General features: G+C 48.4%; 1 protein-coding gene across 1 annotated transcript in view; it reads right to left on the bottom strand.

The window, feature by feature from the left end:
- Positions 1–17,799, bottom strand: part of ITPR2 (inositol 1,4,5-trisphosphate receptor type 2) — a 204,644-nt gene that overhangs the window by 91,230 nt on the left and 95,615 nt on the right. Inside the window, 4 exon segments of the mRNA XM_064154862.1 lie at positions 8,125–8,245; positions 8,793–8,921; positions 13,056–13,181; positions 13,860–14,111. Of these exon segments, the coding sequence (XP_064010932.1) occupies positions 8,125–8,245; positions 8,793–8,921; positions 13,056–13,181; positions 13,860–14,111 (628 nt within the window).

Below are 17,799 nucleotides of genomic sequence, written 5' to 3'. Positions count from 1 at the left end.
TGAACCTGGCTACTAGGCTGAGAGGCATACAGATGCAACCAGCACTTTAAAAAAGGCAAGTTTAATTCCAGGTTTTTTCAGACTTCAGGGGCAGGAAGTGACAGAGGAGAGAGCAACAGAGAAAAAAAAGGCTAAGACATGCATGAAATCTTACACGGCATCCACTACTAAACTGCTGTTGCCTCCTGCACAGTTGCTTGGAAAGGAAGTTGGAAAGAGTGTTGGGAGGCATCTGCCCTCTCCTCCACAACAACCTCTGCACCCCTCCATTCCAATGGAGATCAGAGTGACATTCTCCTATGGCTCAGCATGAGTTGTCTGCAGACAAGCAAGAGATGGATGCAGCAGTGTCTGTTTGAAGGATGAGGTCCCACTGGAGTGATCAGGTTTGTATCCTGAGTCATTCCACTGAATTTCCATGGCACAGCTTGTGCTTAATAAAAACTTAGAAGTGGAGAACAGTTTCAGTTCCTGTGTGACAATGACTAATCACAACCAATTCTGCAGTTTTCCAGGCTGAAACAAGGTGACTTTTGAAACTAGCATCAGACCACACTCCAGTGCCTCTCAGCATGGCACTGAGGCACTGCCCCACCACTCTGTGCTGACAGCAGAAGGAACTGAAACTGTTCCACTCCTCTTCTCAGTTCTTCAGCCATGCACATCTCCCAAGCTGAAGCTGAGGAGGCAGCACTTCCTTCCCAGACAGCTCAGGTGTCAACCCCCACCGCAGCATGGGCACACACAGTGGCTGGGCTGCTGCCAAGCAGAGTGAGTCACAGGCCCCAGGCTGAAGCTTTCTCTGCCCCCAGCTCTGCACTGTAACTGCAGTAGTTGTCAGAAGCCTAAATGTAGGTGTGACACCTCAGCCCCAGTCACAGTGTGCTCTGTCCACATGCCTCTCACAGCTCCCACAGGTGCAGGGTACAATCCCCTCTTCCCACTGCAGGGCTGAATACCTTCTTGCAGGACCAGAGCCTCCACCTGCAGGTGAGGCTGTTTAAGTGGGATGGAAGAGAGAGAAGTCTCATTCTGTTTCTGTAGGTACTTGCTTTGGAACAACCTACCACAGGGAAGTGAAAAACAGTAACATTCCATGGGTCAGGATGGGAAGACACATTTCCCCACAACCATCTAGAATTGTACTGTCACAGAGGATGGAAAAGCCCTCTAAAGTGATCCAGTCCAACAATTAACCCAACACCATCATAGCCACTAAACCATGTCCTCAAGTGCCATGGCCACACGATTCTGGAACACCTCCAGGGATGAGGACTTCACCACCTCCTCCCTGGGCAGCCTGTTCCAATCCCTGATGACTCTTGCAGCAAAGAAATTGTTCCTCATCTCCAATCTATCCCTCCCCTGGCACAATTTCAGGACGTTTCCTCTCCTGTCACCTGATGCCAGGGAGAAGAGCCCAACCCCCACCTCACTGCAGCCTCCTTCCAGGGAGCTGTAGAGAGCAATGAGGTCTCCCTTAGGCTTCTCTTCTCCAGACTGAACAACTCCGGCTCCCTCAGCTCCTCCCCAGCCCTCTTCTCCTAACCCTTCACCAGCTTTGTTGCCCTTCCCTGGACCCACTTGAGGACCTCAATGTCTTTCCTGTGGTAAGGACCCCACAGTCAACCCAGGACTCAAGGTGTGGCCTCATCAGTGCTGAATCCAGGTACAAATCATCAGCAGCAGATGTGTAGCTGCTTCCTTGCTGGCACCTTGTCCTTTCCACTCTCCACTGATTTTGAAGGCGAGGCTCCTGGTTACAATGGGGAGAGCACCATGCCCACATGGTCATCATCTCCAACGACCACCTGCCCAGATTATTTGGGCTGTTTTTCCAAACACAGTTGCTCTGTCACCTCTCCTTTTGCTGCAGAAGTCCATTAAAGTCTTGCCAGTTGTGCAGGGTGCTGCAGCCCATTAATCCAATTTATTGTGTCCTAATGTCAGTCACTAGAATGCTGCTGGACAATGCTCACTTCTCAATTAAGTGGTGTGTATGCAGAGTCCTGAGCCATCCAAGAATAAATTTAGCCACGGGGAGCATGCTGTTCAGAGGCAAAGGCAGCCTTCTGCAAATGCCATTTGAAGTGAACAGCTTCCATCAGAGCCTGAGGAGCAGTCAAGGACCATGACTGTTCAAAGAGTTGCAGCTAATTAAAACTATCACAAAGAAAACCAAAGAGAGAGAGAGACACAAATCCTGCCTTGTTCTGAAGAGTCCTTACATGTATAATTCCATTTGTAATTAAGATCTGTATTGGTTGTCAGAGGCCACTGTTGAAGTCTAAGCTGTAAACAAAGCCTTTGTCTTCTGATTTCCTTTGCAGCTTGTAGAAAGTTTATCTTTCATTTGTTTCACATTTCATTATTTAAAACAACATGAAACATGTTTTTACACTTTGAAAAGCTGATGAACAAATGTGAACATCAATATTTATTTTTGATTTAGGTGTTGTAGGCTGCTTTCCTCTTCAAAATGTGTCAATCTCCCTTAAAATCTGAACATAAAATATTTAAAAGCATGTTTGTTTTTGTTCTACTTAGAAATACTTTTGGACAGCCCTCAAACTTACCAAGCAGGGTTAGATCTGGGAGACAAAGGAGTCAGGAAGGGGCAACATTCTGTCTTTCATCTGGCACTGGTGAACATGGGACAAAAGCCTGTTAGGCTGTTAGGTGGCTGTATGGTACCAGAGGTACCAGGGTGGACTAGAACATGTCTACACGTCCACCTTAGGAGAGGCTGAGAGAGCTGGGGCTGTTCAGCCTGGAAGGAGACTGAGGGACCTGATCAATGCTGATCAGTCGCTAAAGGGGCAGTGTCAGTAGGGTGGAGTCCTGACTTGTCAGTGGTGTCCAGTGACAGGACAAGAAGCATAGGAGGTTTCATGGAAAGCATAAGGAGGGCATAGGAGCCCTGGAGCAGGCTGCCCAGGGAGGCTGTGGAATCTTCTCTGGAGCAATCCAAACCCACCTGGCTGTATTCCTGTGGGATTTACTCTGGGTAACCCTGCTCTAGTAGGGGGTTGCACTGGATGGTCTCCAGAGTGTCTTCCAGCCCTCACCATTCTGTGATTCTGTGCTTTCAAATAAGGTGTATTCTGCCTTGCAGTGGAGGGCACAGCCCAGGATGACCTCCTGCCCAGCTCCTACCCAAGACAGCCTTCACAGGGCTATCACAGCCCAAGGACACTGCACAGCTTGGGTAGGGTCAGAGGAGATAGAATTGACTGGGCAGTTCTCTGCACCAGCAGCCCTCCACCTGCTCACAACTGCGCCATCAGAACAGCCATGGCTCCCACGAAGTGGTCAGCACAGCAGAGCCAGGACACAGCAAAGCTGCTCTGGGCTGGACAGCTCTATCTGTATCCAGTGCAGCAGCAGCAGCAGCAGCAGCAGCAGCTTCCCTCTCCTTCACTGCTTAAACTATCCAAAAGTGCTCTGAGATGGGGACTCACAAGAAAGCGGCAACAGGAGTGCCAAGAATTTACTCCAAAGGAGGCGCTCTGCGTGGTGGGGCTGGGCTGCACCGAAGCCCCAGGAGCACAAGGCAGCTGCTCACAGAAGAGCTGGGATGGGCTCAGGTGGAGTTAGTTGCATCACTTGCATGCAGCTCTCGTCACTGAAGTGAATTGCAAGGAGAAGGTTCTATTTCAGGAATGCTTACTGAAGCTTATGTTCACACCCCTTTCTCTTCCTTACTTCCTACACAGCCCACACCTGGACATAAAAGTGCCAGGAAAGACCTGGATTTCAACAAGCAGGCAGTCCTGTTGGTGTGGATCACAGAATCCTTCCAGCTGGAAAAACCCTTTTGGATCATCCAGTCCAACCAGTCTCTGACTTCACCAAGGGTGCTGCTAAACCACGGTCCTCAGCAACACATGGTCCTCAGCACCACAGCTCTGCCTCTGAAACACCTGCAGGGATGAGGATTCAGCCGCCCTTCAGGGAGCTGTAGAGAGCAATGAGATCCCCCATCAGCCTCCTTCTCTCCAGACTAAATGACCTCAGCTCCCTCAGCTGCTCCTCACCAAACGTGTTCCAGCCTCACTGCCTTTCTCTGGACCTGCTCCAGCCCCTCAACGTCCTTTTTGGAGTGAATGACCCAAAATCAAACCCAGTACTCAAGCTATGGCCTCACCAGTGCTGAGTCCAGAGGGACAGTCCCTGCCCTGCTCCTGCTGCCCACACCAGTGCTGATCCAGGCCAGGCTGCTGGTGGCCTTCTTGGCCACTTGGGCACACCCTGGCTCATCTTCAGGCGGCTGCTGACCAGCACTCCCAGTACACTCTACAGTGCCTTAAGCCAACCCTAGTGCGTGTTTCTTGGGGGACACGCAGGCATTTTGCCCCTCAGAGCCAGCCCCTCCTGCAGGGGTGTGGTAGGCAGTTTGGGTCACACCTGCCCCATGCAGCCATTCCCCTTCTCCCTGCTGCTGCCCCTCAGACAGCTGCAGATAGCTTTGTGGTGTTCCCCCACCCGTCCAGCTGTCACTTAACGGAGTGATGCGTATTTAGTTCAATTAACTTTGCTCCATAAATCAGCCCCTCCAGCTCCTTAATCATTTCCTGACTGCTGAACAAATGCCTTTGGATGGGGAGACACAAATGCTGGCAACAGCCAGGCTGCTCAGGCAAGAACAGCTTTCTGCAGGCAAGAGACAGCCCCGCCAATCTGCCACCCTTCACTTGGAAGTTTTTTTCCCAGCACAAAATCTACAGTAAAATATTTATCAGCCTGTAAAAAGATCATCACTCAATTTTCCTTGCAATTAGGGAAACACAAATAGTTAAAATAGAATAAAATATGTGCTTCATCTGAACGTATTCTTCTGGCTGTCAAAGCAGTAACAACAGGGTAATTACTGTATTTGAACTAAAAACTGAAAATGAAGGTCTGGCTCTTCATAGAACAGGGGAAAAAATTAAAACTCAAATGGGAAATGAAATAAAGTATTTTCACGGCTGGAGAAATTGTTATAGAAAAGTTCAAATAGGCACAATAACTCCAAGGCAGCAGTCAAATGTAACCCACATTTGCTGTGCAATGATTCCTGTGGTGACTGGTCAGGGAAAGGAAAGGGCTCCAGAGGGCAGGACAGGGTGGGTGAGGAGCAGCACAGGATAGAGTGAGTGAGTGAGGAGTGGCACAGGGGAGTGCCTTGGGTTCTGCACAAAGGGCTGTTGGTGAGCTGGATCTGGGCAATAAATGTGCAGCCAGAAAGGACTTCTCTGCTCCTCAGACTGTCTACTGACATCTGGCTGTCTGAGCTGGCACTGTCCTCTTTCAGCTTAAATGTCTCTCCTTTGTGACTGTTTATCTACCTAAGTCCTTTTTAAAGGGCAACAAGACTGGCTGTGGGGCTTCTGTAGTTTCTTATAATCCACTTCTCCCTTCCCCTGACCACCACATGAGACCTTCCTCTATGCCTGTTTTGGTAACAAATGACAGGAGGAGAGGAAATGCCTCAGGTTGCACCAGAGGAGATTTAGGTTGGCCATCAGAAGAACTGTCTTGGCTGGAAGGGTTCTCAAAGCCTGGAAGAACAGGCTGTAGAGGGAACTGGTTGAATCTCTAGAGGTATTTCCAAGAGGCAGAGATGTGGCACTGAAGGCAATGGTTTAGCCTCAGCCTTGGGGTTGGTCTGGGTGAGCTGAAAGGGCTTCTCCAACAGAGATGATTCTAGGATGATTTAAGATATACAGTCTAGATCTATTAGTTTTGAGGACAGATGATATTCCCCAGTTTTCCTGTGTGGAAGACAGCAGATGGTTTAAAATCCAGGCTTTGAGACTGGTCTCCATCCATCTCAATCTTGCAAATATTATACAAGGCTAGAACTGAAAGGCCTTTGATAAGTAATTTGAAATAAATGAAACCACTAAGACATCTTAGCTCCTCTGTTTTCACAAAACTCAGGGGGCCTTTTAAGCATTTTTCATTTGTGGCTGTTTTCCCAATGAGATGGAAGCTGTTTTATCATCCATATCTTAGACTCTGTTTACAAGCAAAGGCTCATCCCTGTACACAGCAGAGGCAAGGCAGAAGATATTAATGGATCATCCTGGTAATCTGCTCCTGAACCAGAAGATCCCTGTAAATATGTGTTATCTCCTGTATGTTTCTGTCCGTGCCAGGTAGCCCAGCACTTACAGGGCAATAAAACCCTGACAGCATTGGGTGTCTGCGTGCTCCAAATCTCTGGAGCCACAGAGGGGTCTGCTGAAGAAAAGCAGCAAGCCTCAATGCTTGTCCACCAACTGGAGGCAGACAACTGCCTGGAGACACAGCAGCAAGTGAAGCCTGAAAAGCTTATCAAGCTTTTCCCTAGTGGTCGAGTACAGTTGAAGTGCCAGGGTTATAAGAATTTAGTTTCTTTTTGTGACCTGTAAGGCAATGCCCACTCTTCCAGCACTCCTAAGAAAGATGTAATAGCTCCAGCTCTTGAGGCAAGCCTGACATCCCCCTGCCAGCAAGATGCTAGCAAGCACTGAGCAGAACGCATGTTGCTTAAATCTGCTCTGAGAGGGGTATTTGAGAAGTGCATTATTATATGGATCTTTGATATCCCAGGAAATCTGTCTATGATCTTTCTTCCTCCTGAGATTTGTGCCTAAATCTAGGGCTCTAGCACACAGAAAAAACCATGTTTGTTCTTTCAACTCCACACTGCATTTATTATCCATCAAAAGTCTTTGGTCCCTGCTGTAAATCTGTCCAATCCTCTCTCTGATACAGACACAATCTTTCTAGAAGTCTGTTTTTAATCCCTGCTGTGAAACATGAAGGCCCTAACATTAAAGCTGTCAGACTCTCAAGTCGAACAAAAAAGAGGCAGAAGGGTGCTCACAGATGGGTAGCCAAAATCCAACCCTCGTGCACACACAGCACCAGCAAAAGAGGCAAACCCTGCCTGGTTTGTGTCATGGAGGAACAGAAACTGGTACCCAGCGAGATGCACTGTGGTGTGCACTGGGTACCTGCAGAGCAGGGCAGTGACCTGCACCCAAGCCACAGGAGCCTTTGCACAGGCAGTCTGATGGAAGCTTTGCTCCCCCTCTTCTCTGGTTGCTCTGTTCTTTGTGGACATCACCCTCGGCTGGTCCCTCACCCTCCCAGACCCCAAGGGGGCCGTGTGGGAGTTTGCTGACACAACACAACTCTCCCCATTCCATTCTCTGCCTTGGGGAGCTTCTGAGCAGCTCCTGTGACATGGGCGAGGAACTGGGCACTGTGCATGCAGCCAGGGCTGCACCTGCAGACCTCAGAGGGCTTTACTAGCCTTAATGATTCTGCTAGCACCTGCTCTCAGGGGTGTGAAGAGTTAGGGCTGTCATCAAAGCAGCACCAGGGGACAGCTCTGAGGCTGCAAGGCCCGTGGCACCCCTAGGTGATGCAAAGCTTCCCTGCCCTGCTGCCACTGCAGAAAACTCCAGGAAAAGGATATGAGGTGATGCCCCTCACTGACAGCTCAGCTCCACTTTGCCACTCCTGAAAGTGCCTAAAGCACGGCTGGGATCCCATGGATGGTAAGCCAGAGTAGCAAGAATCTTGGACCCATACAACAGTACAAAAGCATACTCATTAAAAACCCCAACTGTAAACCTGCTCCAAAACCCAGATAAATGAATGAAAGAAAAGAAGAAAAGTAGAGGCAGAAAGCAAATTCAGCACAGAGGGAAGAAAGTCACAAAGAGAATTCCAGACATCAGCCTTGCCTTCCATTCAGGCTTTCCCCTTGGCTTCCCCAGGAGCAGGAGGCACACAAAAGACACCTACCAAAGACCACCAGCCCTGCAGACCTAGAAATGCTGAGGCTGCCTCCTGGCACAACGTGAGCTACGTTTAACATCATCACTGACTAAGGGTGAAGTTCAAGCATGGCTCACTCAGCAAAGGTCTGTCTGACCTACAGGTTTCACCCAAAGACTGCATTTGATGAGGCAGATTGGAAGGAGTTCTAAAAAGAGAAAGAATTTAGCCTCAGAAAGTGGGATTTCTGAAATCCTCAGTGTCACAATTTCTGGGTGGCAGGATTAAATTATAATCTGTTAAACCTTGTGTAAGTCTGATGTTAAACCACAGAGAAGAACAATGAAAGCAAAACCTGGCACCTACCCACTTCTGCCAAAGTCTTGATACACGACTCCACTGCGGCTTTCTGCGTTGGATTTGGCCAGGTACAGTTGTAAATTCTAAAAGCAGACTGCAGAAGCTGAATAAAAACAGGCTGGTGTGTCTGAAATAAAAAGAGAAAGATGGGATTGAAATCTCCCCACATCTGCCCTAGGGTTTGACACGGTGCAAACCGCAAGAAAGGGGTTTTTGGCTTTGTAGAGTCATGTTACAGCTCCGTTACTTTCATTTGGCTCTTCAGGACTGGAGGGAACAGAAATCCATGCTGCAGCTCCAAAAGGGCCAAAGCATGCAGTCATTCCTCATGTCATCACTGGTGTCCAGCAAACACAGCAGAGAGCAGCAGGACTGCTGATCCCCTCCAGTTCTCAGGACACAGCAGTTTTCTTATACTATTGCTCTGCAAGGATATCTCCTCCAATGAGTTCACAAGAGTCAGGAGTACATCTCACCATTCGGAGCTATCTGCAGGTTCAGAGCTGCGAGTAATAAAAGTTAAGTGTTTTGAAAGAGGAATTAGCCTGCAAGCCAGTGCCATGTGAGGAGACAGAGAAATGAGAGAAGTATGCAAAGACACAGCATTCCTGTCTGGGTAGCAGAAGGGCTCTCATTAATGGGCCAACCTGCCTGTTTGTGCCTCTGCTCCTCACCTGCAGGCTGGTGCTGTTATCTGAAAACGGGGAGTTGAAGAAGCCACTCACAATACTCATCACAGGCTCCGTGACATATTTCTCCAGAGAGGTGTCTGCATGCTTACGATCTGTGGTCATGTTGCAAACCTATAGGGAGGGAGGAAGCAGTGAGGTTCAGCTCTTTCCAACATGCCATCCTCATTAGTTTGTATTTATTACAACACAGAAGCATTTCTTCTTGATGCAAACCCAAATTACTTTTACATAAAATCCACCAGAGAGACCTCTCTTGGAGCTGAAGCTGTATTTGCCATAGCCTATCTTCCTCCTCAGCCCACAGTGTCTTTTGAGTACCTTCTCTCTGAACCAGCTCTCTGGCTGGCTATTCCTCCTGGCTCAGTTAGCACATTGCTGCCACTTGCACCTTTAGAGAGATTCAATAAAATTGGCCTCTCCTCCCACTGTGGGGCTGGTTGGGAGAGGCAGATGAGACAGAAACACTTCAAGTAAGGTTTAACTTCTCCCTGAAATCAGTGACCACAGGTAGGTGGCAAAGGCAAAGCTCATTTGCAGGAAAGCTGTTCTTAAAAAAGCAAAGAAAGGAGATGGAGCAGAGTCAACACCAACAGCCTTTAGGGTTGTAAGCTGTAAAGCAGGAGAGCCATGTGGGGAAAACTTGAAAGACAAGCTAGAAACAGTGAAAAAAGAGAATGAATAGTACTGGGACAGCTCTGGAGCACGGGAGGATGATTAAATGGTGGGAGGATGGGGAAGTTTTGCACCAAAGATCCCTGAAGAGGCCCTTTGGTACAACACTGAAAGTCTGTTGCTGCATAAAGATGCCAGGCTTAAAAAAAGGAAAAGAGCAGCAAGGTGGGTTCATCCTTCAGTACTTGTGTGACCTCTTTTCAAAGCCAGTGAACACCTACAGTCATGTTGACTTTGCACTGGTGAAAGGACTCTACGAAGGGCCAAGCATGGTGAGAAAGGCAAGACTGGACAAACAAGGAGCACACTCTAGAGCCACACTCCCCTCTTCAGGAGCCTTTAACTAGGCAGCTCTAGTCATGCTCAGCAAGAAATGGAAGGCAGAGCTGTCCTTTCACCTCTGCAGGCCACAGGCTGCTGCTGTGTTCTAGGGAATCTACATAAAAGCATCTCTGGGGTAGCCTTTTCCTTGCCTCTGAGCATTAAACACATTCAGGAACCTGTGGGCTACCTACTCACCACTGCATCACTCTCTGGATGGGTAACTGAGGTCCAGAGAAGCTGAGTGAATTGCTCAGGGTCATAGAGGCAAGCTGGTGACAGGATCAAAATGATCATCCTGAATCTGACAGAGGGCAAATTTGCTCTTCAATTACACACTGCTGCTGCCACACTTGGACTCTGCAAGGCAGAAAGCTCACCAGGAGTGCTTCAAGGCAGGTTACTGACATGCCATCCAAAGGCACTCCTGCTCAAGGGAACACAGAAGCATCTGGAGCCTAACACATAAGCACAAACACATGGCTGGCAGAGGTAGAAACTGAAAGAACTGGAGACCTCCAGAAATGAGACATCTTGAGGAGCTTTGCTTGCCTGCTTTCCTAAAATGTGTCAGACAATCAAGTCATGCCCCCTCACAGTGCATTTTATATCACCTCAGAAAGGAAAGATTTCTGATCAGAGAACAGTGGCTAAACTGAAATAGCAAACTCTTCAGCCCTTCAGTTCTTGTAACAGTGTGTCTCCATCTCCACTCTCAGCTCTCTCCCAGTTTTCATGGAGTTAATGAGCAAAACTTTAATCAATCATATAAATAAAAACCTCTTGAAGTTCTCCTGCCTTTAATTAATCTGCATGCCAATTTTGGCTGGAACCAGTAGCTCTGAGGCTCAGCCCTTGTGATTCCAATGGGAACACAGGAGCTGTGCAGTGCTAGCATGGGCAGTTCAGAAATCACCAAAACTAAATTCCACAAAGCCTTAAAGCTTTCCCCTTTGCTTCTCTAAAAGGCAGAGCCATATGTGGGGGTGCTACTCTGCTCCACCTCCTGTCTGAAGAATTCCCAGTGCAGAAGGAATTTGGAAATCCTCTCATTTGTTCTTATCCCTCTGCTCTTTGGGGACTAAAAGATGTTTCCCTGTGGAAGAAAAAACTGAAACGCATGAAATGGAGATGAGGATTGAGAAAGCAGGGCTTGAAAACCCCTTAAGAGGCTTTGGGGCCAAAACTCACATGAATAACACTTCAAAAATTCTGCAGAGAAAGCCAGGATGACTTTTACAGCTGTCAGACACTGGCCCTCTTTAATCCTGCTCAGACTACAGCTGCTGACTCCCAGGCTGGGCCACACACAGCAGAGGGAAGGCTTTCCTGCAGCAGCAGCCCTTTGCTTAGTGCAATGCTGCAAGCCACAGGCAGGAGAGAACACAGCTGGCAGAAGCTGCAGGACCATGGTGTCTTTGGAAGCTCACCTGCCTTGGCAGCCTGGCTGAGTATGGCAGCCTGCCTCAGCATTGTTCTGCAGCACACTAGAAGAGCTGACATCTGGGGACCATGTTCTTCCTCAACACACAGAGGGTTGAAAACAGGGTTCCTTTTTTAAAGTGGTTTTAAAAAGGGAAGGGATGGTAACTGAGGATAACACTCTCTGTCACTTTAGTGCTGTCCAGTAACAGAGCTCACAAACTCACCACTGACAGGCACTTGCAGCAGCTGGTAGAAAAGCATTTCCCCTTCCCTCAGCCAAACCATCCCTTGTAGCTCCCTGGAACACCGAGGATCAAAGAGCTCTTCTCCTCACTGCTTTTATAGCTATTGTAATGCCTTTCACCAGGCTGACAGCCTTCTAGCCATCCTGAGAGCTTCACAACACGGCTGTGTTTGCAATACAGGGGCTCTGTCTGGGCCCAGAAAACCAATTCTGAGCAAATATACTCACTAACCTGTCAGCAAGCGCTGCCCACAGGGAGCTGGCCAAAGAGCAGGCCAGGCCAGAGCACTTCTGACATCCTCTTGCACTGCTTTTTGCTGTTACCCAGGAAATTCAGAGGACTAATTAGGCATCTGTCCATAGGGCTTTGCAGGAGAGCAAAACAAACCTGCACTTTGCCATTCAGTGCCAAGAGCCCAGACAAAACCTGGCATGAAGACCAGGAGTCTAATTTCTCTGTATGTGGAAACAACCTCAGTAGTTGCGAGCATGAGCATCAGGCCAGCCCCACATCATCTGACGGAATGGTTTGTCTCCCAGATCAGGAGAGGAACTGTGGGCACAGTCCCTCTTCTACATATCTGCTTCTAGCTTAAGAGCAAAGACAACAGGTCATGTCCAAGGGCTACACGGGATAGCCAGGACACATCAAGAAAGGACAACCCAAGAAGGGAATAAAAGAGCAGGAAATACTTCCTGGGGCAAAATCAGCAATGCTCAAAATCGGAATCCCCTTTCAAGGAGGTTTCTGATCTTAAGTCTGCAAGTGAACTTTGTTTACCTAAGAGACAAGACAACCAGCAGAAGAGAGTTTGCAGAGGTTTCATTACAGCTGACAATGGCTACCACCAGAAGAAAAGAGAACACAAACATCCCTGTCAGCCTGTTCACAGGAAATCAAAAGACATGAGGAAAAATTTATTTCCTCAAAGGGTTGTCAAGCCCTTGGAACAGGCTGCCTAGGGCAGAGGTGGAGTCATCATCTCTGGAGGGCTTAAAAAGCCTTGGAGATGTGGTGCTGAGGGACACAGTTTAGTAGTGACCCAGCAGTGCTGGGTTGATGGTTGGACTCAAGGATCTTAAAAGCCTTTTCCAACCAAAATGATTCTTTAATGGGCTGTGGGCTGGGAAAAGCCAGGCACATGCTACCAAAAGCAAGTTCCAGAAGACTTTGCATCATCAAGGATCAAACACAGTCCACCACCCACCAAAATGCTACTGTTGTACTTCTCAAGCAGAAAGAAGGACTCCATCAGGCGGTATCAATATCAGGCTCTTCCAAGCAGCAGTAACCTCCTGGAACAGGGCATGTAATGTAAGCAGCAATCACTGTGTCACTCTGGCTTCTCACAGCTCTGTCATTGTACTATATCCTCCTGGAAGTCCTGCCTCTGAGATGCCAGGGAATGGGACCTTAATTCAACCTCTGACTTGGAATTTAATTCAACAAGTAGTGACACCATGGACCTCCCAAGGGTCCACAGAAACTGAATGCCTGCAGTCCTAGCTGTTGTCATCCCCTTGCAGCTGTGGTTGATGTATCAATTAGTCTGCTGGAGTATTTAATGTCTCGTGAAGCTTACCCTTGCCATATCAATGAGGAAGTTCTCAAATAGCTTCCAGATATGGTTACTGGCATAGATCTCTTTCATCTCCACTTCAGTGTCCACATAACAGTGGTTAACAAAGTTAACATAAGCAATTTTCACCTGCAGGAACAGTAAAAGCAATCAGTATGGAGTGGAATAACAGCAACCATTAATGTGAATTTTTCTGTCTGCAAAAATACTGAACAATGAAGGTGATCCTTCAAGTACAAACACCAAACTCAGCAATCACGCACATGTCTGGTTCTGAGCATTATGGAGTATAGCAACAAACTCTCCCAAGCAGAAGAGACAGGCAACTACTGGAGAAAGTCCAGTGGAGGGCCTGTCACCCCTTGTCCTGTCACTGGGCACCACTGGAAAGAGCCCAGCCCCATCCTCTTGGCCTCCACCCTTTAGCTATTGATCAGATCCCCTCTCAGGCTGCTCTGCTGCAGGCTAAACAGCTGGCACAGCTCTCAGTCTCTCCTTGTCAGTCCCCTCTGCATCTTCATGGCTCTCTGTTGGACTCTGCAGAACTTCCTTGCTCGTCTTGAACTGGGGAGCCCAGAACTGGATGCAGTACTCTAGAGAAGGCCTCACCAGGGCAGGGTACAGGGGCAGGAGAACCTCCCTCATCCTGCAGGCCACAGTCTTTGAAATGTGCCCCAGGATGCCACTGGCCTTCTTGACCATGGGGGCACATTGCTGGCTCCTGGAAAACTTGTTGGCCAACACTATTGGACTGGCCAGCTCCTGAGCTTCTGGAAGTGCCATGCCTGCTGCCTCAGGGACTCTCACCTCAGGAATGCAGTCATCGTGGGTCACCACTCTCACTATGTCATCCAGGGGCAGCAGGGAGTTGCACTTGATCTCCGTGTACACGTTCTTCCCCTCGGTGCAGGCCGCCAGCAGCTCCACCAGCGTGATGTGGTAGGCCAGGGCCCCGCTGCCGTCGGCGCGGTCGCGCTCGGAGCACATCATCTGCAGCAGCAGCGGGAAGGAGGCGCGGTCGTTGTAGAACACCAGCACGTCCTCGCCGCCGTTGATCAGCTGCAAGACACCATCAGCCCCTCAGCACCCTGCGCCATGCTCACCGAGGCTCAAGCATCCCAAAGCTCTTCTCCATTCCTTCGTCTGATCTTTAAGCATGCAAAGACTGTCTAGCTAAAAACCACACCACAGAAAACCCCTGCTGAAGCAGCTCACCAAGCGCTCCCTGCCTCCCCAAGTACTCACCAGGTGCTCACCAGGCACTCCCTGCCTCACCAAGTGCTCCCTGCCTCCCCAAGCGCTCCCTGACACCCCAGGTGCTCACCAAGTGCTCCCTGCCTCCCCAAGCGCTCCCTGACTCCCGAGGTGCTCGCCAAGTGCTCATCAAGTGCTCCCTGCCTTCCCAATTGCTTAGAGAGTGCTCGCTGCCTTACCAGGCATTGGTGGGAAAACAACACCCAAGGCCAGCTCCTGCTCTTATCCAGGTACTGCAAACCTGGATCCACTCAGCAAGTATTGAGCTGATAGAACAAGGGGACACAGTCTCAAGTTGTGCCAGGGTAGGTATAGGCTGGATGTTAGGAGGAAGTTCTGCACAGAGAGAGTGATTTCCCATTGGAATGGGCTGCCCAGGGAGGTGGTGGAGGCACTGTCCCTGGGGGTCTTCAAGAAAAGACTGGATGAGGCACTTGGTGCCATGGATAGGGCTGGGCGTTGATTGGATAGGGCTGGGCGATAGGTTGGACTGGATGATCTTGGAGGTCTCTTCCAACCTGGTTGATTCTATGATTCTGTGATTCTGATGCAAGGTGAATTTCAATCTCAGTTCCTGCATAGCTCTCTGTTAAGCCAGTTTGCCATCTTTATTTCTACCACCTCAGTGTTTGTTTAGAGTTAACTAATTACCTTCACCCCTCTCTTGTCAGACCAGGATGCATCATCATTCCTGTTTCATGCAGGGACTTGAGGCATAGAGAGATTAAATCTTCTATGCTGCCTCACAAAAAAACCTGGGGCTCAACCAGAATGCAAACAACCTCTTCTATGTCCTTGCTCAGCACTGTAAGCAAAGGATGATTCTTCCCAACTCATGCAGATCTGGCAGGTGTATCCTGACATTGCCAGTGTCACTGGACAGAAAATCAGGGGATGCCCTAAGTATTGGATTTTGCTGCAAGCCCATGGTTCACCCTGGGTGGAGGTGGACGTTGCCAGCTCCATCTCAGCAGACCTCCTAAGGAAGCTCTGCTCTGACCCTGTTCTGACTGCCCATAGCCTGAATACACCCACTGCCAGCGCCGCTCAGTAAGCTGGGCAGGAGCTGGGACAGGACAGTGCCCCTGCCTTCTCCCATCTCTTTCCTTCTGAGTGCATAGAGGGTGGGTGGAACACAGCTCCACAAGCCCTTCCCTGTCCAGAAAACACTTGCAGCACAGCAGCCCTGTATGCTCTGCCACTGAGGCCCCGACGAACCCAAGCCTGTGCAACACTTTTAAATGTGATTTCTGAAGGGCATTCAAACAGTGACCCCTGTAGCAGGGAAAATGTCCCTTTAAATGAGAAACTGAGAAGCATCCAGTGTTAGCCAAGGCTCTGACTGTGCTCAGTGATGAGGAATATGAAATTTAAGACAATCAAACAACCCCCCAACTAAAAAAAAAGCAGCCTTTTCTTCCACTGCAGTACGTTTTCAACAGGTTAAGAACCCTGTGCAACAGTAACGAAGGTTGGTCAGCACTGGAGCAGCTGCTGACATCTTGCAGTGGATCACTCCAGAGTACTACAGGTAACAGAACTCTGCTGCCACGTTAGTCTAGTTCAAAGGTAAACCTTGCCCTCCTCTCTGCAGTAATGCTTGCGCTGGTAAGCACTGTTTCACCAGGAGCCTCAAAGCATGCTTGTAAGGAGAAAAAGTACCCTAAGGAATCTTTCAGGTGAGTAAACATCATTGCTGGCATTGCAGACAGGGTGGCCAAAGACATGAGAGTGAGGGAATAGGTCAGCCTGGGAGTGCTGAATGCAGTTTGTGAAAGGACAGCTTTGCAGCAGTGCTCCATCTGTGTGCACTTCCCAAACCATGTCAATAGGGTCAGTTTCTGCCTGGCTCCCAGTAAACAGGAATGTTTCAATATACTTCCCGTGAGTAAAAGAAAATATAGGAGCAGTTGAGGCAAGCTGTACACTCAGGCTGCCTTGTCTCCTCGTAAATTGTTTATGTGCCCCATCTGGAGGCACACAAAAAGTTACACCACAGTGTTTAAGGTCACCAAGCTCATCTCAGCTGTCTGCTGAGAAACTCTCCCAACCCCTTGGCAAGTCGCAGCCATTTGGGTACGCTGTTCTCTGTACCTGGATTGCCATTCAGGTGCCTTTCTAAGGTCACTGGTGGCATCCTTCTCTAGCAAGTCATAGTCACTTGCCTGAAACTTCCTACAGCATCCTGCCCCTCTGATATGCAGAGGCACTCCCTTCCTCCTGCACAATCCTGTAGGACTCATGATGCCAAATCTGAGTTCATTTTGATTTTCATCATGTGGCCAGCCTGGAAATGTAACACGACCACTTACCTTTGTGCTGTCATAGGTCAGTAACAGTATTTAAGTTGAGAAAAATCTAAGCAATTTGTTCAGGGAGAAAATAAAAGCCTTCAAGAAGCTGTACTGGAAGGGGGCAAATGTAAAAGTACAAAGATACAAGAACTGTTTCAAAGGCTTGAAATTGATGCTGCATGTTAAAACACTTCAATCAAACTGAAAAGGTTGAGGTGGATTCCATTAAAGGTTATCCATGTAAGCTGAAGCTGTATTTTCTTAATTAGAAGTTTTTATTCTTTGTTGCTGTGGAGCAAAAGTTCAGCAGGGTGTGCTAGTTTGAAGCAAGCTGGAATGTTTTGGTAGAAGAACTAGATAACGGGCAGTGAAATGAAAAACAATTGTGTCAACTTCTCTCATAGTCTTGCTGAGAACTCTGGGAAGAAGAAAGACTTTTTCTCCATTTTGTTTCTCACTCTTGCTTTTGCCTTAGACCTGGTCACATCTCATTAACCCTGCTCCTACTAATCTTGCTCCCTAACCTCTTGGTTGCACCTCTTTTCTTCCTGAGAACTGGGGTAAGGTTGAGAGGGCCGGGGGGAGGTGTTGGGGTGGTTTGAGAGCCCCTCCTGGGGACTCAGGTTTCTGGGAGGGGAGTTGTGCTTTTATATTGTTTATCCTTTGTATATTTCTGTATATAATTGTATATAACTGTATATATTGTAAATAGCTGCTTGTAAATTCTGCTAGCTGTAAATAAATTGCTTCATCTATATTCCCAGGGTCCGTCTGAGCTAGCTGGGGCAAATACAAAAGTGTGGGGGGCGGGGTAACCCCCAAACCATCACACAGGGTTTAGGTGATACTGTGACCACAACTAGAACTTATCTCTGTCCACTTATGAATCTCACTGAGCTGTTGTTATAATCACAGTTAAATGCAGTCTGAAGACTTCATTTATCATGCACTCTATGTACCAAATCTCAAAGCTAATTATGTGTTTTCTCAGCACCTTTACTGGCATAAAGGTTTGTCCATGAGCCTCTCTGAAGAGTGTACTGGGTCAGACTCCAAACCTAGCTTGTTTAAGCTACAGTAGTTTTACTGACTCACATAAATGCCCTGAACCAAAGAAAGAGAAGCAGAAACTGATACCTAGAATTGTTACATGGCTGTGTGCCAAAACCCCAAAGGCTACAGCCCCATTTAATCAAACC

This window comes from Pogoniulus pusillus, chromosome 15 (genome assembly GCF_015220805.1).
Source record: "Pogoniulus pusillus isolate bPogPus1 chromosome 15, bPogPus1.pri, whole genome shotgun sequence".
Lineage (NCBI taxonomy): Eukaryota > Metazoa > Chordata > Aves > Piciformes > Lybiidae > Pogoniulus > Pogoniulus pusillus.
This window is presented reverse-complemented; position numbering and strand designations above follow the sequence as displayed.